The sequence below is a fragment of the Macrobrachium nipponense genome, chromosome 6 (genome assembly GCF_015104395.2).
Source record: "Macrobrachium nipponense isolate FS-2020 chromosome 6, ASM1510439v2, whole genome shotgun sequence".
Lineage (NCBI taxonomy): Eukaryota > Metazoa > Arthropoda > Malacostraca > Decapoda > Palaemonidae > Macrobrachium > Macrobrachium nipponense.
The window spans coordinates 63,387,130-63,410,995 of NC_061108.1; the positions used below are offsets into that span (position 1 = coordinate 63,387,130).

The 23,866-nt window shown below is 41.8% G+C and overlaps 1 protein-coding gene across 1 annotated transcript in view; it reads right to left on the reverse strand.

The window, feature by feature from the left end:
* The window catches only part of LOC135216338 (WD repeat-containing protein 19-like), a 927,827-nt gene that overhangs the window by 591,380 nt on the left and 312,581 nt on the right, over positions 1-23,866 (reverse strand). The window contains 2 exon segments of the mRNA XM_064251544.1: positions 5,158-5,285; positions 7,034-7,207. Coding sequence (XP_064107614.1) covers positions 5,158-5,285; positions 7,034-7,207 — 302 coding nt within the window.

The window sequence follows — 23,866 nt, forward strand, 5'->3', positions numbered from 1 at the left end:
TAAACTGCCACTGGCACCTATTCTCTAGGCTGGATGCTTCCAAGCTGGACGAAAGCTTCAACATTTTCATAAAGACGCCTTTCTAATTGCTCTCTGAGACACCTTGGGAAACTTCGACAGGTGCATCTAAGGGGCCGAATACCCGTGGGCAGACCCCGCTGACCTCCTTTGAGCTTTTGGTATGGCTTCTCCCAGGTTCAGGGAAGTGTGCCAGGGACCTTTTCCCAGCCGGGCAGATAGCCAGCTCCTCTATTAACACTTCACTGGCACTATCAATACCTTGTTTACTCACCTTCTCCATTAAGGCTTGGAACGAAGACAATAAATGAGCCATAGACTCCACAATCATATTAAATTAATGGTCGGATTTTGCCTCTAACTTCCGACTCCAAATCGGCAATGGCATTTGGGGAGTCTATGAGGTAGTTAAGTAAGGGTTGAGGTGTTAGGACTGGGGAAGGAATAGGAGACATTACAGATACAAGTAGGTCAATACTACTATCCTGACTGGTAGTCCTCTTGTCATGCTTAAGATTAGCCTCTCTCTTTCTATCCCATTCTAAATGGGAAGACAGTACTTTCCATTGTTTAGTATCCTAATCAGTACATTCCTCACATGTTAATGATAGTGAACATACCGGACCCCTGCATGAAGTGCAAATTGTGTGCATGTCATACATTCATGAAGTCAATCTCATATTACATCATTTGCTGCAAGAGCAAGTTGACAATGAACTAGCATCAGATATCATCAAAGTCGGTAACAAATTTTAAGTCCAAAACTAGAAAAAAATAAGCGCAATTGTGAGGGAAACTTGGTCTTTTAACAAAAAGCCTAAAAGAAAAGCTACCAACAATAACTAATACCTCACCAATTTGCATTACATCTGGTAACCAACAATGAATTTCAAATCATCAACAGCTGAGAATCGACTAACACAGTCGTCAACCGGCAGAAACAAACTGACAGGTCTTTGCTTAGTTGTTCCCCTCTCCCCCAAACGTTAGCTGCCATTAGTTAGAGACTATAGCTATGTAATTACTTGGTTAGTTACATATACAAAAAGTAATGTACAAAGTGAATTCTGCTGATGCATGTTTGAAAGAGGGTCTCCTGTCCTCTAATTCGACTGGGTGGTATTTATAGTGTTTATAGTGTGGGGTTCCGGGTTGCATCCTGCCTCCTTAGGAGTCCATCACTTTTCTTACCATGTGTGCCGTTTCTAGGATCACACTCTTCTGCACGAGTCCTGGAGCTACTTCAGCCTCTAGTTTTTCTAGATTCCTTTTCAGGGATCTTGGGATCGTGCCTAGTGTTCCTATGATTATGGGTACGATTTCCACTGGCATATCCCATATCCTTCTTATTTCTATTTTCAGGTCTTGATACTTATCCATTTTTTCCCTCTCTTTCTCTTCAACTCTGGTGTCCCATGGTATTGTGACATCAATGAGTGATACTTTCTTCTTGATTTTGTCAATCAACGTCCCGTCTGGTCTATTTGCACGTATCACCCTATCTGTTCTGATACCATAGTCCCAGAGGATCTTTGCCTGATCGTTTTCTATCACTCCTTCAGGTTGGTGTTCATACCACTTATTACTGCAAGGTACCTGGTGTTTCTTGCACAGGCTCCAGTGGAGAGCTTTTGCTGTTGAATCTTGCCTCTTTTTGTACTGGTTCTGTGCAAGTGCTGGACATTCACTTGCTATGTGGTTTATGGTTTCATTTTTCGTATTGCACTTCCTACATATGGGAGAGATGTTGTTTCCATCTACCGTTCTTTGGACATATCTGGTTCTTAGGGCCTGATCTTGTGCCGCTGTTATCCTTCCTTCAGTTTCCTTCTTTAGCTCTCCCCTCAGTAGCCATTGCCACGTGTCATTGCTGGCTAGTTCTTTAGTCTGTCTCATGTATTGTCCGTGCATTGGTTTGTTATGCCATTCCTCTGTTCTGCTTGTCTTTCTCCTGTCTCTGTATATTTCTGGGTCTTCGTCTACTTTTATCAGTCCTTCTTCCCATACACTCTTGAGCCACTTGTCTTCACTGGTCTTCATATATTGCCCCAGTGCTCTGTTCTCAATGTTGACGCAGTCCTCTATGCTTAGTAGTCCCCTCCCTCCTTCCTTTCGTGTTATGTATAGTCTGTCCGTATTTGGTCTTGGGTGTAGTGCTTTGTGTATTGTCATATGTTTCCTCGTTTTCTGGTTTATGCTGCGAAGTTCTGCCTTCGTCCATTCCACTATTCCTGCGCTGTATCTGATTACTGGCACTGCCCATGTGTTTATGGCTTTTATCATATTTTCGGCGTTGAGTTTTGACTTGAGTATCGCCTTGAGTATCAGCATATATTCTTTCCTGATCGTGTCCTTCATCTCTTGATGTTTTATATTCCCTCCTTCCATTATTCCCAGGTATTTGTATCCCGACTCATCTATGTGTTTGATGTTGTTCCCATCTGGTAGCTTTATCCCTTTAGTCCTTGTTACTTTGCCCTTTTGTATGTTGACTAAGGCACATTTTTCTATTCCAAACTCCATCCTGATGTCCCCAGATACATTCCTTACAGTCTGGATTAGGGTATCTATTTCCTTGATGCTCTTACCATACAGCTTGATGTTGTCCATGAACATCAGACGGTTAATTCTGTTGCCTCTTTTCTTGAGTTGGTACCCAGCATCCATCTTCTGCAGTACTTTTGTCATGGGAATCATGGCTACTACGAAGAGTATTGGGGACAGTGAGTCGCCCTGGAAGATCCCTCTCCTGATATTAACCTCTGCTAGTCTTATTCCAGAGCTTGTAAGTATTGTACGTATTCCAGTTGCGCATTGTATTTTTGAGGAAGCTGATGGTGTTTTCCTCTGCCCCATATATTTTCAGGCATTCTATTAGCCATGTGTGTGGTACCATGTCGAAGGCTTTCTTATAGTCTATCCATGCCATGCTCAGGTTGGTTTTCCTTCTCTTACTGTTCTTTATTACCATTTTGTCTATCAGGAGCTGGTCTTTTGTGCCCCTACACTTCCTTCTGCAGCCTTTCTGTTGGTGGGGGATAGTGTTTGTATCCTCTAGGTAGTTGTACAGCCTTTCACTGATGATACCTGTTAGTAACTTCCACATTATTGGTAAGCAGGTGATAGGCCTGTAGTTATTGGCTATATTTCCCTTACTCTTCTCTTTCTGGACTAAGGATGTTCTTCCTGTGGTCATCCATTTGGGCGCATGGTGATTTGTGATACAATGCTGGAGTTGTTCTGCTATTCTGGGGTGTAGGGCCTTGAAGTTTTTGAATCAGTATCCATGGACTTCGTAGGGACCTGGGGCTTCCCAGTTGGGCATTTTCTTTAGTTGGTGTCTGACTGTCTGTCGTGATGTCAGTGAATCATTGTTTTATTCTCCCAGAGTCTTCAGCCTTGACTTCCTGGAGCCATGTTGCATGTTTGTTGTGGGATACCGGATTGCTCCAGATGTTTTCCCAGAGTCTCTTACTTGGTTCAGTTAGAGGAATTTCTTGGTGGTTGTCTTCCCCTCTTAGTTGGCTGAATAGTCTTTTCTGGTTGGTTCCAAATAGTTTGTTCTGTTGGTATCCCTTATTCCTGTTCATGTACCGTTGGATCTTACGTGCTTTGGCCTTAAGCTTCTGTTTTAAATCTTCTATTGTGTTGTTTAGTCCCCTCTCCTGTACTTTGTATTTCTCGTTTAGTTCCTCCCTTGTTTTCTTGCTTCTTAGCCTTTTTTCTGCCATCTCTTTCAGTTTATTCAAGTCCGATCTCATCACCATGATTTGCTTTTCCAGGCGCCTTTTCCAAGGCGGCTGCTCTTTTGGTTTCTGTTGGGTTGGTTGTGCTGGTGGTATTGGTGTTTGTATCCCCATCAGTTCTGCTACTAATCTTGCTCCTGCATATGTCAAGTTATTTGGTTCTGTGATATTGGTGGTGTGTATTAGTCTCATTACTTCATTGACCTCACTTGTTTTCTCCCTTAATTTCTTGGTGTTGTAGGCTTTCAAGGAGGGGATCTTTGTTCTCTCTGTATCTGGCTTCATCCATTGTCTGATCTTTTCTACCCATTCCGTCCTGTCTGTTACTTCGTCAGTGTTTCTTCGTCTGTCATTGTTTGATACCTCATCACCCCTGTCATCTTCTGTGGCATCGTCTCCCTGTTCATCTTCTTGTAATTCGTTGCTGTATGTCATTTCCCTTTCCAATTCCTCTCTTTCTGTTGGGGAGAGCCAGTTCTTTTTCTTTATGTTCCTTACTTGGTCTGCCAGGCTCTGCTCTGTTTGGGGGGTGTTATTCCTCTCATTCCAGATGTTGACCAACCTTCTTCTATATCCTCTCTCCGTCGGGTTGCTTCTGGTGTTGCATCTCCATATTTCCTTATTTTCTTCTCTTGTCCATTTCTTCCTCTGGTTTGCTTCTGTAGCTCCAGTCTCTGGTTGTTGGTTACTGTCGTTGTGGTGGTCAATTGCTGCATGACGACCTCCAAGTACCTGACCGTCTTCCCCTTCAACTGGGCTGAATACCTGGCTGCCGGACGAAGCTCCTCTGTTGCCAGAAGTTCCATTTACGTCGTTGTCGTTTAATCCTTCATTTCTTTCCATCATTGCTGAGTTTTGCTATTTAACCCATAGCTGGACCCTACCCCATCAGGAATAGGTACTCATTTACAGCTGAGTAGACTGAGGAAATTATGGTAAAGATCCTTTCCCAAGGAATCAACGCCGAGGAGACCGGTTACCCATCCAACAACTGACCAGCCCCAATGTTGCTTAACCAGTCAACTGACAATACCAAAGTCATATTATTATATCCTTATAGGATTTATCCAAGTGATTTGTTCTTATAAGGGAGGTAAAGTTTAGGAAGTTGGACAGCTAAGTAGGAAGAGATGAAAGTAAATGTATGACAGGTACAAGAAAAAACGGTGCAGCTTAGGTAGAGGGGATGGTGCATAGAACCTTTGGTATGGCAATAAATTAAGCCAAATATCAAAAGTAAGACATTTTGAGCATCCCAGCCACATAGAAGTTCAACTTCTGACCTATATTTGTGAATTACAAGAGCAAACGCCTGCCTCAATTGCATGGAAGAAGGATCCAAGTTGGTAGTTGGTGGATGTGAAAGAACTTGTTGATAAATATTTAGCCTTACCTGCTGGAGTTGCTACTGCCAGAAGCTGACCATCGTCAGACCACTCAAGCCACTCCAGACCTCGTTCATCATCCAGTGTAATCACAGAGTAAACTTCTTTCAGGTCGGCCAGCTCATGAATTTTGATACTGTTAAAAAATACAATGACCTACATTCAATACAAACTCCCAATTCAACTAAATGATTAACTAAATGGTAGCTACAACTCAGAGAGAGCTGAATTGCCAATGTTTATAAAAGCATACTTGATGAAAGTTAAAATACTTTTACATCCAACAATGCCATCATAATTAACCTCCCATCACAAATAAAATTATTATTAACATGAATAATTCACTTAACTGACAATAAACACAAGAGTACAAAACAACAGATAAATTCATTAAAACATGGAAGGAGACTGCAAAAATATTAACAATTTTGCAGTCTAATGTAGTTTAACCAATGGAACATAGCCAGCAAGAGAATTCATTGGACAGCATACTTCCACCATAGTCACTCAATTATCCACAAGGCATTGAAACAATAGAACTGCATTGAGTCACGTACATTACCTTTTCGGAGAATTTATTCAAAATTGAGCTGATTATATGTTAACAGAATCAATACATAACCAGTTTCTCATAAAATTTACCTAAACTGAGACAGTCATTGAATGAATATGTCCACCATGCTTTATTTAAAAATGTGTCCACTAAGTACTATTATCAAAATCTATTTATATGTTTCCAAAATATCCTAAGCAACACAGACTGACACGTGAGAAAATATACACAGTCCCCTTACAACTTTTTTGCTGTAGGTAATCAACTGACTAAACATAAAAACAAAAAGGTAAACGTTTACATTTTTAACATTTATGAACACATATCATTGGCAGGGATAACATTTGGTATATAAAAATTTCAATATTATGCAGTCATTTGTAGGCTCACAGATTCTGCGTAGGAAGAAAAAAGAATAAGTAATAATGAAAATTTTCTTTCTGAGAATGATAATTCAACTGTAATATAACTGCTTGACTGTTCTGTGTCGTTTTGTAACTATGAAAACTAACATCTAAATATAAAACAATGAGAGTCACGAAAACAAATTTAAAATAATGAGAATCCCAAACACAAATACAAAATAATGAAAGTCACGAACTAGTCCTTAAGTCAAGAAAAACTACCAAGGTAATCTATTTTTGCAAACAATTCTTATTTGGATGGAAAAATTGTTCTTATCAAATAAATCACTCGAGTTGACTAATAAGATGTTCACATCTTTCATATTTGAGCGATTCACTTAAAAATACTTATGAAACTCGACTTAGGGCTTTAAAAGAATAAACATGTCGAAATATAAACTATACTATTGACTGACTAAATAAATAATTACTTATAAGAAAACATGCAAATCTGACTTATGGAATTAGTTTCCTTCACTAAAAAACAAGTCTGGGATGATAACCAAGAGTTCATTTTTATATAAAAACCTAAATGACAAATTTTCAGCAGATGATTTCTGTAATTTCGTAAATACTGAAATCAATCTCTCCCTCTGCTGGCCAAATCGAGTATGAACTTGTTTTAAATGTGTTCTGGTTGCGCCCCACCTCCCTCTGTCATTTTCTTTATTTTCATGATATCTGGACATGAAAATGGTATTCACTTGTTATCCCTTTGGTTTTTGCACTTTAAAGTGGTCAAAAAATGTAATCCAGATCTAAAAACAGCATAAACTAATCATCCTCTTTCCATTGTCTAATTCCAGTCTTACTTAGTTCCAGAGACTGCAACTTGAGCCTTTATCTCCTTTTTGAAATCTAGGTTCCCTAAATATTTAGTCCTCTATATCATTTCTTTACTGATCACTTCCTCAGCCTCAAACTTACACATTATCACCACATGACGCTGCTTTGCTCAGGCTTGTAGAAATAGCAATATCTGTAAGAACCTCTCGATGATTCTTAGCTTGGAAAAGTTCTTGTCCAATTTCTTTCAAATGGGTAGAAATCACAACAAAATAGCCCGCAGAAAATCCAAGCAGAATGTAACCATCTCCATACCTAATAAAAATAAAAATTCAATCACATACTTTAGTTTAATGTGATGCAATCTAGTTAAACAGATAGCATTGTGAACATCAAACAAAAACTGAAACAACCAGCAATTGAGGTATATCAATCAGGGAGCCTTTCTCTTTATAACTGAAAAGTAAATTACTATAGCCCTGACCATACTCCTATAGTATATGATAAGAAGATAAATACCCTTTTAAAGTAATGTTCAAATATCAAAAGTGGTTGTAAAATATCAAATGATGTTTTCTGAGCATGCCTGATTGGTGATTCAAGTGAAAATATGAAGATACTATTGATGTGTAGATTTTTCTGGAAATATTTCACTGAACGATTACAGTAAAGTTATACCGAGGCTCAACTACCTACAGGTTGTAATATTTAAAGTTGAGATTTTACATGCATATTTGTTTTTTATTGTATCTTTACTATCATTATGGGTGTCATGTTATTATCAAATTAGTATTTGTTTAAACTTGTTACTGCAGAAATTATCAATATTGTTATTACTATTATTATTATGTTGTTATTGGAGTTAAGTGGTGTTTTATCTTACAAGGGCTCTATTTCCACTTGAGTACTTTTCATGAAATTTAATACATGGGGGTTGTTGGGTTTTAAATTTAATTAATTATTATTATTATTATTATTATTATTATTATTATATTATTGTTGTTGTTTGTTGTTGTTGTTGTTTGTTGTTGTTGTTGTTGTTGTTGAACGTCAGGCATTGAAAGTCAATAGAGGAGAAGGTTGATGATGTCCCTAAGAAAGATTGTAGCTTCAGCTAGCCACTTCAGCATTTTGTCCTAATGAAAACGGACTATCTGTTCTAGGTATGATTTTGTCAGATATAGTTTTACATCTATTTCAGTTCTGTTTTGTGTCAAATATACGAAGGTGTCTGAAATTCGGCAGATTCGCCCGATATGACAATTTTGTGAAACTCGTGCCGCACGCCGACATCTTAGTGTTAGTAGACTCGCCACCATCCTCCTGCTCTCCCATTGGTTCCTGATGCTAGCCAAGCCATGAGATCCTTCTCTCTGATTGGACAGCATCCCTCCCATCATGCATCTTCTATACGTACGCGCCGGCATCCCTTAGCTCGGCCACTCCGCACCCGAAACTTTACCGTACGCAATCGGCATTCGTTCGCTCCAACGATTTCGTTTAGTAACGTAAATTCGTAAGTGATTTCGTTGCAGTACATATTATCGTGTTGTGCGAAGACTGTATATTGTGTAACTTTACGTAAATTAACGTAGTCATGGGTCCCAAGAAAGTTGAAATTCACGGAAAGAAGCGCATGCTCTCTTTGGAGACAAAGATGGACATCATAAAGAAGTACGAAGCTGGTATGCGATTGAGTGTGATCGCAAAGGAATACGGCCGTAATCCGTCGACAATAGGCACCATCCTTAAACAGAAGGATGCCATCAAAGCAACTACACCGTCGAAGGGCATCACTATTTTGTCCAGCAAAAGGAGCCATGTGCACGACGAGATGGAACGGCTGCTCCTCATCTGGATAAAAGACAAAGAAATCACTGGCGATACAGTAACGGAGACAGCAATCGCTCACAAGGCCAGTGCTATCTTCGGCGATTTGATTGCGCAGGCGGAAGACGAGGGAGGGGAAGGGACTTCAACGCCAACCCCAGAGTTCAAGGCTTCGCATGGCTGGTTCGAGAAATTTCGTAAACGGACTGGCATCCATTCGGTGGTGCGTCATGGGGAGGCTGCCAACTCGGACACGAAAGCGGCCGAAGCCTTTAAAAAGACGTTCGACGAGATGATGACCAAGGAAGGCTACAGTTCTCAGCAAGTCTTCAACTGTGATGAGACTGGCCTTTTTTGGAAAAAAATGCCTCGTCGGACATACATCACGGAGGAAGAGAAGAAGCTACCCGGGCATAAGCCTATGAAAGACAGGCTTATGCTCGCACTTTGTTCGAACGCCAGTGGGGATTGCAAGGTGAAGCCCCTACTGGTGTATCACTCCGAGACTCCTCGAGCCTTCCAGGCCCACAAAGTGTTGAAGGAGAAGCTTCCAGTGATGTGGAGGGCTAATGCAAAAGCCTGGGTAACGAGGCTTTTTTTCACGAGTGGGTAAATCTGTGTTTCGGCCCGACTGTGAAGAGTTTTTTGCAAGAGAAGCGCCTCCCCCTGAAATGTCTGCTGGTGTTGGACAATGCCCCTCCCCACCCTCCTGGCCTCGAGGAAGATATCCTAGCGGAGTATTCCTTCGTTAAGATTCTTTTTCTTCCGCCCAACACCACCCCTCTCCTCCAGCCCATGGACCAGCAAGTGATAGCGAACTTTAAGAAGCTGTACATGAAACATCTTTTCAAGAGATGTTTCGACATCACAGATACCACAAACCTCACCTTGCGTCAATTTTGGAAGGGGCATTTCGACATCGTCATTTGCATCCGACTCATTGACCTACCTTGGCAGGAGGTTTCGAGGCGAACCTTGAATTCCTCGTGGAGGAAACTCTGGCCTGATGCCGTATCCGCCAGAGACTTCGAGGGATTCGACGTGGGCGAAGCTGGTACTGCAGAGTCAGAAACAGTTGATGATCCCAAAACTGTTTTGGAACCAGATCTTGACGAGATCGTTGCACTCGGCAAGTCCATGGGGCTGGTCGTCGACGAGGACGACATCAACGACCTTCTCGAGGAGCACCAAGATGAGCTTACGACGGATGACCTGAAGGAGTTGGAGGCCATGCAACTTAACGTCGTTCAAGAGGAGTTCTCTAGCAGCGGCGAGGAAGAGGAGGAGGAGCCTATGACAACGGCAGAAATTAAGGATATTCTAGGCGCTTTTCATAAAGTGCAATTGTTTATCGAAAAAAGACACCCCGAAAAGGCTCACACAGGTCGTATGCTTGCGCAGTTCGATGACGTTTGCTTGAGTCGTTTCAGGAACATTGTGAAAAGTAGGCAGAAGCAATCTTCCTTGGATCGTTATTTTTTAAAGAGGCTTTCAGCATTAGCAGGAGTAAGCAAAAAGGAAGAACCAAGTGATAAAAAACAGAAAGTTGAAAGCAAAAAGGAAGAACCAAGTGATGAAAAACAGAACGTTGAAAGCGGTGATGAAGTTGAAATTCGTAAAAAAAAAAAAAAAAAAAAAACCTACGTAAAAGTAAAAAAAAGTTAAAAAAAAAAAAAAAAAAAGGATATTTTTTTTTACGTAATTTCTAGATTTTTGTAAGTTAAGTGTTACAGTTTTGTTAAGGTGTTTCGTAAATTTTAGTTTTATGGTTTTCCTTAAATTTTTGTGTGTTTTCATAAAGTTAAGTGTACGTACGTACGTTATCTGCCGTTTGTCCTCCTCCTCCTCTGCCGCCACTATCGGAGATAGCCTCACTCGAAAGGTAAGCTTCCACATTTTACGTTACAGTAATAATACTTCTTGTACACTAATATACACTTTATTTACAGGTTTTCGATTTTTATTCTTAATTTAGGTATTGAATGGTCCAAATTGTTGTAGTATTTCATTGTTTATAGGTCAATTTAGCTTTATTATGAAATTTAATGGGGTGTTTTTGGAGGGCTTGGAACGGATTAGCCATTTTACATGTAAAATGTGTTCCAAGATACGAAAAACTCATTATACGAAGGCCGCCTCGGAACGGATTAATTTCGTATCTCGAGGTACCACTGTATTATTGTTATTGTTGTTGTTGTTGTTGTTGTTGTTGTACATGGATGTTATGATGGCTGATTGAGTGGCTAAACGTCAGGCATTGAAAGTCAATAGAGGAGAAGGTTGATGATGTCCCTAAGAAAGATTGTAGCTTCAGCTAGCCACTTCAGCATTTTGTCCTAATGAAAACGGACTATCTGTTCTAGGTATGATTTTGTCAGATATAGTTTTACATCTATTTCAGTTCTGTTTTGTGTCAAGTATATTGAGAATAAATATAGCTTATGCTTGATAAGAAACAAAATGCTATGTAAAAAGGAATAGTTAGAGTTTTTGAGTGCATAAAATTTATCATAAACAAGTTGGATTACAATTAAAGTTTAATATTAAATGGACATCTTAAATTATAATTTCATTTTTGAATAGTACTATGAATGTTTACTTAGAAAAGCTTTATTTAATCATTTTATTGGATTTAAAATACTTCAGCCCGTGTACATGGATATGAAGATAATAAATTCGTTTCAAAGTGTACTTAATCTTCCATGTTGTTTATAAAATTTTACTAACAAAGGCAATTCGTAAGTATAATAAAGACCTATACCTAATAAAAAACATGACAAGAAACTTTGATGTCCATAGCAAATCAGATCCATAATATGCCTGCACGGGTTCATTTCAGCAATATTTTTTTCCATGTTCAAATTTCTGCAATTTTGACACTAGCGGTTTTGGGACATTTGGTTTTACTTCTCTGGATTGGGCAAAAATTTTTATTTTCTGAAGTAAGTCTTTGCCGTTAAATTTTATTTTTGCAATTTTTAATATTTGTTTATTCACCAGTTTACTTGGAGTATCATATTGTTCACAATCCAGTACGTACATTTAAGTATCTCTATTGGAGTATATTCTTTTCAACTGGCTCGTCATTATTCTCAGGAAGTAATATTTGACAGCTCTCGACTTTGAAGCTTGTCTGGAGTTAGAAGGAGAGACAAGGGAAAGAATTTTTATTTGTAATTAACAGTTATATTATTATTATTATTATTATTAGTATTATTATTATTATTATTGTCTATAGAATATCAGGTCTACCCACACTCAGGTAAAATGGGGGTGAGCGGGGTTAATGAGGGTTTAACCCTTTGAGGGGTAAATTCAGTCACGTCAGATGGATCTTTTGCTAAATATCTAATAACATTATTATTTTTTCACAGGATGTGGATTTAATTACTAATATTGATAACTTAACAATTTCCACATATTTTCACATCCTGCTAAAAATTTCTTTCACTATTGTATACAACCAATTTATGGCGATAAATCATAGGTCTTTGAAGTATCCTATGAACAACGTATTTAGATACATTACTTAGAAATTGTTACAGAATTAAGGAGTAAACACTTGTTTGAGAGAGAAATGCATATCATTCTACATACACATTAGCTTGAACTTGAAACATTCTTTTACAGCCTCTTTACTTTATTCAATATTTTTTTGGATGAAATTATTTCCCTGTTTGAAATTGTATTCTAAAGAACGTTCAACAACGAACAAAATATATAACTAAATCAAGAGGTAAATTGGTAAAATTTGATATTTTACAGCTAAGTTTTTGAGTTACTTTTCGAGCTCTTTCTTAGTCCTTTTTCACCATGATACCATTTACAAATTTTTTTCCATTGTTCAGTTGTTCATTAAATTCTTTAGAGCGCTTCATTAACTTGTTATTACCTCTGAATATTGTACTTGTCCATGATTTATCTTCTCATTGGTAATTCGTATGACCAAACAGCTGGATATTTTGGAAATTGAAGGGCAATACATCCGCAAAGTATTCTAAAGCCCCTTTCTCTACTGCTTCCGCAAGTTGTTCATCGTCAGTCTCTTGCACCAAAATTGTCTGGCAAACAGTTCACGGTGTAGTGACTCGTCGTTGTTACTATATGGAGAAGTTTGCATATGAAGGAAAGAATGATGGGTGCAGCTCAAGTCCGTCTTGATTTAGTCTATATGTTAATACATATGTTATATCAATTTTGTCTTTTACTGTTTGTGGTAATTTGGGCAAAGCCTGCGGAAAGTACTAAGCCGTTTTGAAATGGGTAAAGACCTTTGCTTCCTAGAACCTTCACTGAATTTGCCATTTCAGCCATTCGTTTAAGCATTTTGTCTTGGTTTTACATGTTCTAGCCATATGCATTCCTGGATATATATATATATTTTTTCATGCACTCGAAAACTGAGAACGTCAAGCCAACAATCTGCAAGTGAAATGAACTGACTTGTGGCTTCCCAGTCTCTATCATGAAATAATCGTTTGTCTCCAAAATATTTGAGGGATTTTGCAGTTGTTTCTGAAATCAGTTCCACAGCAAATTTAACACTCATACGTTGAAGGCCATGGATGTGTAGCTACTACATGCTTCCCTAACTTGACAGTTTATGTGAGGCTTTCAGATTGCTTTCACTCTTCATTATAAGTTCCTTTATGGATCCGCTTTTTACATAATTGCCGTTACTTCACTTGAACATTTTGTAATGAACAGTCAAGTCTATCAGTTTACAATAGGTACAAGGAAGAGCTTTGCAATGAACACCAGCTTTGTTTACATACAAATGGCAAACTCTGTCATTAACAGTGGCTTTAAATCTGGCCTAAGCCTATCTAACGTCATAATCCGACCAAATGTTTACCTGCGCAGGAGAGAATACGTTTTGGGTCGCTGGTGGGTTAACCTGGTATTCTGTAGACCTTGATGATGATGATGATGATGATGATGATTAATTATTACTATTATTATTATTATTATTATTATTATTATTATTTTTTTTTTTTTTTTTGCTCTATCACAGTCCTCCAATTCGACTGGGTGGTATTTATAGTGTGGGGTTCCGGGTTGCATCCTGCCACCTTAGGAGTCCATCACTTTTCTTACTATGTGTGCCGTTTCTAGGATCACACTCTTCTGCATGAGTCCTGGAGCTACTTCAGCCTCTAGTTTTTCTAGATTCCTTTTCAGGGATCTTGGGATCGTGCCTAGTGCTCCTATGATTATGGGTACGATTTCCACTGGCATATCCCATATCCTTCTTATTTCTATTTTCAGATCTTGATACTTATCCATTTTTTCCCTCTCTTTCTCTTCAACTCTGGTGTCCCATGGTATTGCGACATCAATGAGTGATACTTTCTTCTGACTTTGTCAATCAACGTCACGTCTGGTCTGTTTGCACGTATCACCCTATCTGTTCTGATACCATAGTCCCACAGGATCTTTGCCTGATCGTTTTCTATCACTCCTTCAGGTTGGTGTTCGTACCACTTTTACTGCAAGGTAGCTGATGTTTCTTGCACAGGCTCCAGTGGAGGGCTTTTGCCACTGAATCATGCCTCTTTTTGTACTGGTTCTGTGCAAGTGCCGGACATTCACTTGCTCTGTGGTTTATGGTTTCATTTTTCGTATTGCACTTCCTACATATGGGAGAGATGTTACTTCCGTCTATCGTTCTTTGAACATATCTGGTTCTTAGGACCTGATCTTGTGCCGCTGTTATCATTCCTTCAGTTTCCTTCTTTAGCTCTCCCCTCTGTAGCCATGACATGTGTCATCGCTGGCTAGTTCTTTAGTCTGTCTCATGTATTTGTCCATGCATTGGTTTGTTGTGCCATTCCTCTGTTCTGTCTGTCATTCTCCTGTCTCTGTATATTTCTGGGTCTTCGTCTACTTTTATTAGTCCTTCTTCCCATGCACTCTTTAGCCACTTGTCTTCACTGGTTTTCAGATATTGCCCCAGTGCTCTGTTCTCAATGTGACGCAGTCCTCTATACTTAGTAGTCCTCTCCCTCCTTCCTTTCGTGTTATGTATAGTCTGTCCGTATTTGCTCTTGGTATAGTGCTTTGTGTATTGTCATATGTTTCCTGGTTTTCTGATCTATGCTGCGGAGTTCTGCCTTCGTCCATTCCACTATTCCTATGCTGTATCTGATTACTGGCACTGCCCATGTGTTTATGGCTTTTATCATATTTAGGGCATTGAGTTTTGACTTGAGTATCACCTTGAGTCTCTGCATATATTCTTTCCTGGATAGTGATCCTTCATTACTCTTGGTGTTTTATATCCCCTCCTTCCATTATTCCCGCCAGGTATTTGTATCCTGTCTCATCTATGTGTTTGATGTTGCTACCCATCTGGTAGCGTTTATCCTTCAGTTATCGTTACTTTGCCTTTTTGTATGTTGACTAAGGCACATTTTTCTATTCCAAACTCCATCCTGATGTCCCCAGATACAATCCTTACAGTCTGATTAGGGTATCTATTTCCTTGATGCTCTTACCATACAGCTTGATGTCGTCCATGAACATCAGATGGTTGATTCTGTTGCCTCTTTTCTTGAGTTGGTACCCGGCATCCATCTTCTGTAGTACTTTTGTCATGGGAATCATGGCTACTACGAAGAGTAGTGGGGACAGTGAGTCGCCCTGGAAGATCCCTCTCCTGATATTAACCTCTGCTAGTCTTATTCCAGAGCTTGTAAGTATTGTATTCCAGTTGTGCATTGTATTTTTGAGGAAGCTGATGGTGTTTTCCTCTGCCCCATATATTTTCAGGCATTCTATTAGCCATGTGTGTGGTATCATGTCGAAGGCTTTCTTATAGTCTATCCATGCCATGCTTAGGTTGGTTTTTCCTTCTCCTACTGTTCTTCATTACCATTTTGTCTATCAGGAGCTGGTCTTTTGTGCCCCTACACTTCCTTCGCAGCTTTCTGCGGGTGGGGGAGTGTTTGGTCTCCTCTAGTTAGTTGAGAGATCCTTGCACTGATGATACCTGTTTAGGAAAACTTACACATTATTGGTAGGCAGGTGATAGGCCTGTAGTTACTGCTATATTTCCCTTACTCTTGTCTTTTTGTACTAAGGATGGTTCTTCCTGTGGTCATCCATTTGGGTGCATGGTGATTTGAGATACAATGCTGGAGTTGTTCTGCTATTCGTGGGTGTAGGGCCTTGAGTTTTTGAGCCAGTATCCATGGACTTCATCAGGACCTGGGGCTTTCCAGTTTGGCATTTTCTTTAGTTGGTGTCTGACTGTGTCTGTCGTGATCTCTGTGAATCTTTGTTTTATTCTCCCTGTTTCTTCTTCCTTGACTTCCTGGAGCCATGTTGCATGTTTGTTGTGTGATACCGGATTGCTCCATATGTTTTCCCAGAGTCTATTATTATTATTATTATTATTAATTATCATTATTATTAATATTATATATTATTATTCTTATTATTATTATTATTAATTATTTATTATTATTATTATTATTATTAGGATACCAACCCTGTGGTGGGCGGGGGAACTCTGAATGGCAACTGATAAATTCTCTCTCTCTCTCTCTCTCTCTCTCTCTCTCTCTCTCTCTCCTCTCCTCCCTCTCTTCTTCTCCCTCCTCTCCCTCTCCTCTCCTCTCTCTGCCCAACCCCGACACCCTTTGGTGCCATTGATGTCTCACCCCCACATTATTCGACAGTAAGTCATATTTAGTACGCATACCGAAAATCTAAAACCATATCATTTACTACGTATACCGAAAATTAGGTATGATAAATTCACAGCGTTGTTAACTCTAGGGGCTGAACCAGCCCCATCCCCTTCAGTGCCTTTGGTTGTTTGAAACCTCATTAGGGTTCCAACTATAACCCTGCCAAGTTTGATGCCCATTGGACAAGCCGTTTTGCCGTGATTGAAACAAGGCGGACGGACAGACATAATACCCATTAAACAGTGGTACCTCGACATATGAAAGGCTCAACTTACAAAAAACTCGAGATAATAAAGCAAATACGAAGATTTTTTTTGCTCTACATACGAAAATTGTTCAAGATATGAAAGGTTGTTGCTGTAAAGTCCCGAGATTCGCCCGGACCACCGATAACAATTTTAAAACTCACGTGCCGCCAACTTAGTAGACTCACCACCATCCTCCCGCTCTCCCATTGGTTCCTGATGCTAGTCACCGCCATAAGATCCTACTCTCCTATTGGTCAGCATCCTCCCATGATCCCATCATGCATCTATGTAGCAGCGTGCTTTTTCGGCCACTCGGCGGCATCATTGGTATCATAAGCACGTAGAATTCGTTCGTTCTATGTGATTTCGTTTATTAACGTAAATTCGTTAGTATTTTCGTTGTAGTACACACTACTTTATCGTGTTGTGTGAGAACTTTAGTACATACGTATACATACTACATAACTTAATTACGTACAGTATATACGTATTCATGGATCCCAACAAAGTTGAAGTAGGAAAGAAGAGGATGCTTTCTTTGGAGACAAAAATGGAGATAATAAAAAAGTATGAAGCTGGCATGCGATTGAGTGTGATCGCCAGGGAATATGGCCGAAATTCGTCGACAACAGCCATCATCCTTAAGCAGAAGGATGCCATCAAAGCAGCTACACCTTCCAAGGGCGTGACTATTTTGTCTAGCAAGAGGAGCCACGTGCACGATGAGATGACGGAGGAGAAGGGACATCAATACTATCCCCAGAGTTCAAGGCTTCTCATGGGTGGTTCGAAAAATTCCGTAAACAGACTGGCATACATTGGGTGGTGCGGCATGGGGAGGCGGCCAGCTCGGACACGAAAGCGGCCGAAGCCTTTATTAAGACGTTCGACGAGATGACAATCAAGGAAGGCTACAGTTCTCAGCAAGTCTTCAACTGTGATGAGACTGGCCTTTTTTGGAAAAAAATGCCTCATCGGACATACATCACGCAGGAAGAGAAGAAACTACCCGGGCATAAGACTATGAAAGACAGGCTTACGCTCGCACTTTGTTCCAATGCCAGTGGGGATTGGAAGGTGAAGCCCCTACTTGTCTATCATTCGGAGACTCCTCGAGCCTTCAAGGCCCACAAAGTGCTTAAGGAGAAGCTTCCAGTGATGTGGAGGGCTAATGTGAAAGCCTGGGTAATGAGACTTTTGTTCACGGAGTGGGTAAATCTGTGTTTTGGCCCAACAGTGAAGAAATTCTTGGAAGAGAAGCACCTCCCTCTGAAATGTCTGCTGGTGTTGGACAATGCCCCTCCCCACCCTCCTGGCCTCGAGGAAGATATCCTAGTGGAGTATTTGTTTATCAAGGTTCTTTATCTTCCGCCAACACCACCCCTCTCCTCCAGCCCATGGACCAGCAAGTGATATTGAACTTCAAGAAGCTGTATACGAAACATCTTTTCAAGAGATGTTTCGACATCACCGATACCGCAAACCTCACCTTGCATGAATTTTGGAAGGAGCATTTCAATGTTGTCATATGCATCCGACTCATCGATCAAGCTTGGCAGGAGGTTTCGAGGCGAACCTTGAATTCTTCGTAGAGGAAACTCTGGCCTGCTGCCTTATCCGCCTGAGACTTCGAGAGATTCGATGTGGGCGAAGCTGGTGCTGCAGATTCAGGAACAGTTGATGATCCTGAAACTGTTTCGCAACCAGATCTTGACGAGATCGTTGCACTCGGCAAGTCCATGGGGCTGGTCGTTGATGAGGACGACATCAATGACCTTCTCAAGGAGCACAAAGAGGCGCTTACGACGGATGACCTGAAGGAGTTGGAGGCCATGCAACATAATGTCGTTCAAGAAGAGTTCTCTAGCAGCGGCAAGGAGGAGGAGGATGACCCTATGACAACGGCAGAAATTAAGGATGCTCTAGCTGCTTTTCATAAGGTGCAGTCATTTGTAGAAAAGAGACACCCCAAAAAGGTCGTACGCTTGCACAGTTCGATGATGTTTGCCTGAGTCGTTTCAGGAGCATTTTAAAAAGCAGGCAAAAGCAATCTTCCTTGGATAGTTATTTTTTTTAATTTTTTCCTGCCTTAGTACTAGCAGGAGTAAGCAAAAAGGAGGAAATCCAATTGGGACTACGATGAAAAAAACCTGAAAGTTGAAAGTGGTGAAGAAATTGAAATTTTGTAAAAAAAAAAAAAAAAAAAAAAAAAAAAAAATGTAAAGTATAAAAAAGTAAAATGTAGAAATAAAAAAAACAAAAAAAAAAGAAAAAAAATTTAATTTTAAGTTTTTTTGTAAAGTTAAGTGTTACAGTTTTGTTAATGTTTTCATAAAGTTAGGTGTACGTACTATAAGAAGTTTTCTGCCATTTGTCCTCCTCTGTCGCCACTTTCGGAGATAGCCTCACTCGAAAGGTAAGGTTCCACATTTTACTACATATGTACAGTATGTCTGTATACCATGTACACTAATACACGTTATTTACAGGTACGTACATATCAGTACTAGTACATATTAAGTTAGGTATTGAATGGTCCAAATTGTTGTAGTATTTCATTGTTTTCTGGGCTCAGCTCGTGTCGCTGCGCGAAATATCCTTTAATCTATTATTTCTAGGGTAATGTACTAACACATACCAGAGAATAATAAATAAAATAAAGAAAAAGGTCAGTACAACTGACTCGCTCACCCTCCAAGAGGGTGTCGGTATGAACACTAGGCGAGTGAGACCACTACCACGAGCCAAAAACCAATAGAAATCTCCCACAACAAAAACCCTCCATGAGGAGAGCCGACCCACAGAGTGAGCAGCTCGTACTACTACTACTCCATCCCATGCTGCCGACTGCTGCGCCTCTGGTGGTCATCCTTTTCAGTTAGCACTCACGAGCAAACGTGATATTTTTCTCTCTGTGTTTTTTGTGCCCTTTCGTTGGATTTATCTATGATGGAGCGTGCAGCTATTGCAGCAGCTAAGTAAGTACTCAGTAATTTATGGTTAGTTTGGGTTTTTTTCCGGCCCTCAGGTCAGTATTTGCGTTTTTTAGGTATAAATAGATCTCGTGTCGGAAGCATGGCAGCATGGTTCTGCCGCGTGGGTGGGGTTTGTTCTCGTCTCCCATTACCTAGGAAACATCCCATTATCTATGTACGCTCTATATTTAATTATCCTTTTTAAAAGCACTGTTGGGGTACTGTCTACTCAGTTTGTCATGCATGCATGTCTTTTACCTTATGTAGGCTTCTTCTTTCCAGACCCTAGTCCCGGCTCTTGTATCGGCCTCTGACTAGCTTTGAGTGGTAGACTTTCCTTCGGGTTAGTCCGTACACTCCTGGATTTTTTTTCTCCTACTATATTGTTTTCTTTCTTTTATTTTATTTTATTATACCATGTATTTTGTTATGGTTAGGTTAGTTAGGCGTCTGGCTTAGCCTAGGTCCTGGCTCCTTGAGCCTATGCTACCGCTCATCAGTTCGGTTGCTTCCCTATAGCATCTCTGATCAGTCGGTTTTGGCCAGTGGGTCTCTATGCTACCCGCTTTTCAGTTCAGTTGCTTCCCGATAGCATCTCTCTGATCAGTTGATTGGTCCTAGGCTTAGTTGTCTTATTTTAGCCTTACCGTCGCGTGGGTCACTACGCGATCACGAGACAGCCAGAACGCCTGTCCAGTCCCCTTCCCCCCTCCTCCCGCTCTTACCATAGAGTCTGGGGGAGGGTGGGGCGGTCTGCCCACGACCTCGTCTTCCACATACCCGAGCATGCTTCCCTCTCTCCCCCAGGCGGAGGGGCCAGGGAGACGGGACAGACCCAGACTGGACGCGACCTCTCGGCTTCTCGGTCCGGCCCGGTGGTGATGTGATGGGGGTACTGGCCTTTCCCCCCATCCGTTGCTTCCTTGTCGCTCTCCGGTTCGCTCGAGCCTGTATGTCTCCTCGCTCTTCCCGACCTTGCTAGTCTCCTTTCCTGTTCGGAGTCCTGGCATCCAGCGGGAAGAAGTTGTTGTCCACCCAGTAGAGTGGACCGGAGCATACGAGTGTCCCTGCTAACCTTACCGTATTGCTGAGTTACTACACTCCGCTACGCACTGGACTTGCTCCGGTTCGTTTGAGTTTTAGGTTTAAGCGTTATTAGATTAACTATAAGTTTATCTTAAGTACCTTAAACCTTTTCCCCCCCTCCACCCTTACATGTCTTACCGGATATCTCCGGGATTATAGCCTATTCAGGCGGGGCAGGGGGGGTTATGCCCAAATTTTTTCCGAGCTCCGGCATGCAACGGAGTTCTTCTGTCCTTTCGCCTGTAAGTGTTATTCTTAAGATACTCATGTGTCTTCCACTTACAGGCCACCAACTGTGAGCATCCGGGATGCGCCGCCACACTTCAAGACCCATGTGGACACGAAGTTTGCCGGTCCCATGCTCCATGCGCGACTTCTGCACGGGGACATCCAGGTCTGGTACCATGAGACTGTACCATATGTTTACGATCTGTGAGCCAGCTTTTAGAAGGGGTGAGTATTCCATCTCCGGTAGCTGCTCAACTTCTGTTTTTAGTGCTTAAGTTTTCATCATCCACTTTAACTTAAGGCATCTAAGTTTAAGATATATTTTAAGTTTTAGTTTTAAGTGATTCTTAAATCTAATCTACGCCCTCTCTTCCAGGCGCCGGCAGTGAAGGATACCGCACTGGCAACCCTGCGGCCTGGGTCGGCAGTTTTGGGAAGAACGCCGCCAAGGGTATGCCCTACAAATCTTGAGAAGCGGTTGGCGTTGTTAATCTTTCCCGGAGGCAAGGCGACAGGATACGTCGACCCAGTAGAGGCGGCCCCTACTATCGCCTTCATCCAACAACAGCTGGCTGCCTCATTAACTGATCAAGACCAGGATATCTCCATGGACGTCGCGACTTTAGATATTAATGTGGAACCTATGGTAGGTGTAGCAACGACCTGTTTGGGCGAGGTAAGTAGGGTGGACACCCAAGGGTCACCCTTGGGTGTAACTGTTTCTTCTACTCCTGCAACCTCTCCATCCTTCCAAGGATTTACAGGCGATGAATTATATACTCCTCCTGACGCTTCGGTTAGACCTAAGGTCAAGGGTCAAGCAGTGAAATCCTTGTCTAAGACGTCGTCGTCGTCTAAGAAGTCGACTTCGGCGTCATCCTCCTCACGTAAGTCTCCGGCTGCGAATCCCGGAGCAGACAGGTCTAAAGCTTCTAGCTCCGGCTCTAAGTCCTCGAGGAGTAAATCCTCCAGAGAGAGATCTCGCACCCCGGCAGAGTCACCAGTTTCCGCTACCCTTGGTTCCGATTCAGAGCCACCCATCCACCTCCGCAGCAGCTCCGGCCTTGGACTCCAATGCTGGCCTGTTGCAACAGGTGGGCGACCTGGTTGGGTCCCTAAAGAGTAGCATGGAGCAAATGATCTCTCTTCTGTCGGATAGGATTACTTCCCAAGACTCCATTATAGCCGGACTGAGAGAAGCCCCCCTAGGCCTCTCCTCCACTTTCCAATACGAGTGGAAACTCAGCTTCCTCCGTATGACTCCTACCGTCCGTTCTCGATGAACATCCATGGAGAGTAGCGTCATACGCCCCCTTCCAAGACGGTCTCATTTCCATACCGGAATTCGGAACTCGAAGGATAGAGGACTTCGAGTTCTTCCCGGAAGACCTCCAGCCTCCGTTATAGGCTACGCAAGGCTTACAGCTTCAGCCATGGTTCGGGATGATAGGGTACCAAAGGAGACAGTCCTCTATTCACGAGACCAGGCTCAGAGAGAATGGCTCAGATGTTTAGAGGACATGGATTGTTCTAATACCAGGATACAACCTTTCAAGAGTCCCTTTACCATTTTCACAATGGATGAGAGTACCCGCTCCCGTTCCTGACAAAGATCGCGAGGTCTACCATTCCAGCGGCCAGAAGGGGGAACCCATGCCTCAATTGAAGGAAGCAGATCCCACATCTCCGTTGCTCCCTTCAGCCGGAGAATTGTGGGAGGACTTGCCAAACACCTTCTCAGCTGGCAAAACTCAAACCGGGACTGTGCTATGGAGCAGTTTGGTGAAAAAGCTACCCAGGCTCCCAGATAGCCTTATTCAGGCTGAATTTGACGCGAAATCGCGACTAGCCAGATCAATTAACTCTATGGCTATGTCCGAGGTAGCAACCATAGCTTATGGTTCAGAGCCGCTTTTTTAAGCTCATGACCAAAGCCCTGACTCAAACGGTACAGTCGGATATGTTTGAGTTTGCCACTGCTAGAATGAATTGTAGGAAGCAGGTCTACCAAAAAGGCAACCATTTCGACATGAGGCCGAATAGGGTTACTCTCGCTAACATCTGGGGAGCAGATCTCTTCCCAGAAGCTAGGGGAAGGAAGTTCCAGGTCAGAGGATACGAGGCTGAACCAGAGCCTTAAGGACCGTTGGGGCCTTACAGCTAAGAGGAGACAAGACCTAACTCCTAAAGGTAAGGGACAGAAGAAACCTAGGCGTTTCCACCCTTACCAGAAAAAGCAGCCACGCTTTCCTCAGCAAGTTCCAGCGGTGCCCTTAGTGCAAACAGCCCAACCTTCCACCTCTAAGGCTCAATCACAGCCAATTTATGTGATATCCCTCAGCCTCAGCCCTCCACCTCTTACGCCATCTCTCCAGCTTACAATCAAGCCTTCGAGAGTCAAGCTTCACAGAAGTATGACCGCTCGGTAAGGGAGGGGGCAGAGGTAAGCGTTCCTTTCGTGGGAGAGGTTCGGGGAGGCCCCTTTAACAGGGGAAAGCACTTCAGAGGAGGGGCCCGAGGCGGTTTTACCAGAAAAACCAATGAAGAACTTCAGGTAGGAGGGAGGCTGTTTCACTTTTCGCCACCGGTGGTGGAACTTCAGCGAATGGGCTCAGAGCATAGTGTCAAAAGGCCTGGGTTGGAGCTGGTTGACGAACCCACCTCCATCCAGACCTTTCCGTCAACTTCCTTCCAAAGAATTGACAGAGTACGCAGAGGACCTCCTTCAGAAAGGAGCTATATCGAGAGTCAAGAGATTAAAATTTCAAGGTCGCTTGTTCAGCGTGCCAAAGAAAGGCTCAAAAAAAAAAAAAAAAACAAAAAAGAAGGGTAATCTTAGACTTGTCCCGCTTAAACTTAGCCATCCGCTGCGACAAGTTCAAGATGCTCACGATCTCACAGGTGCGGACCTTA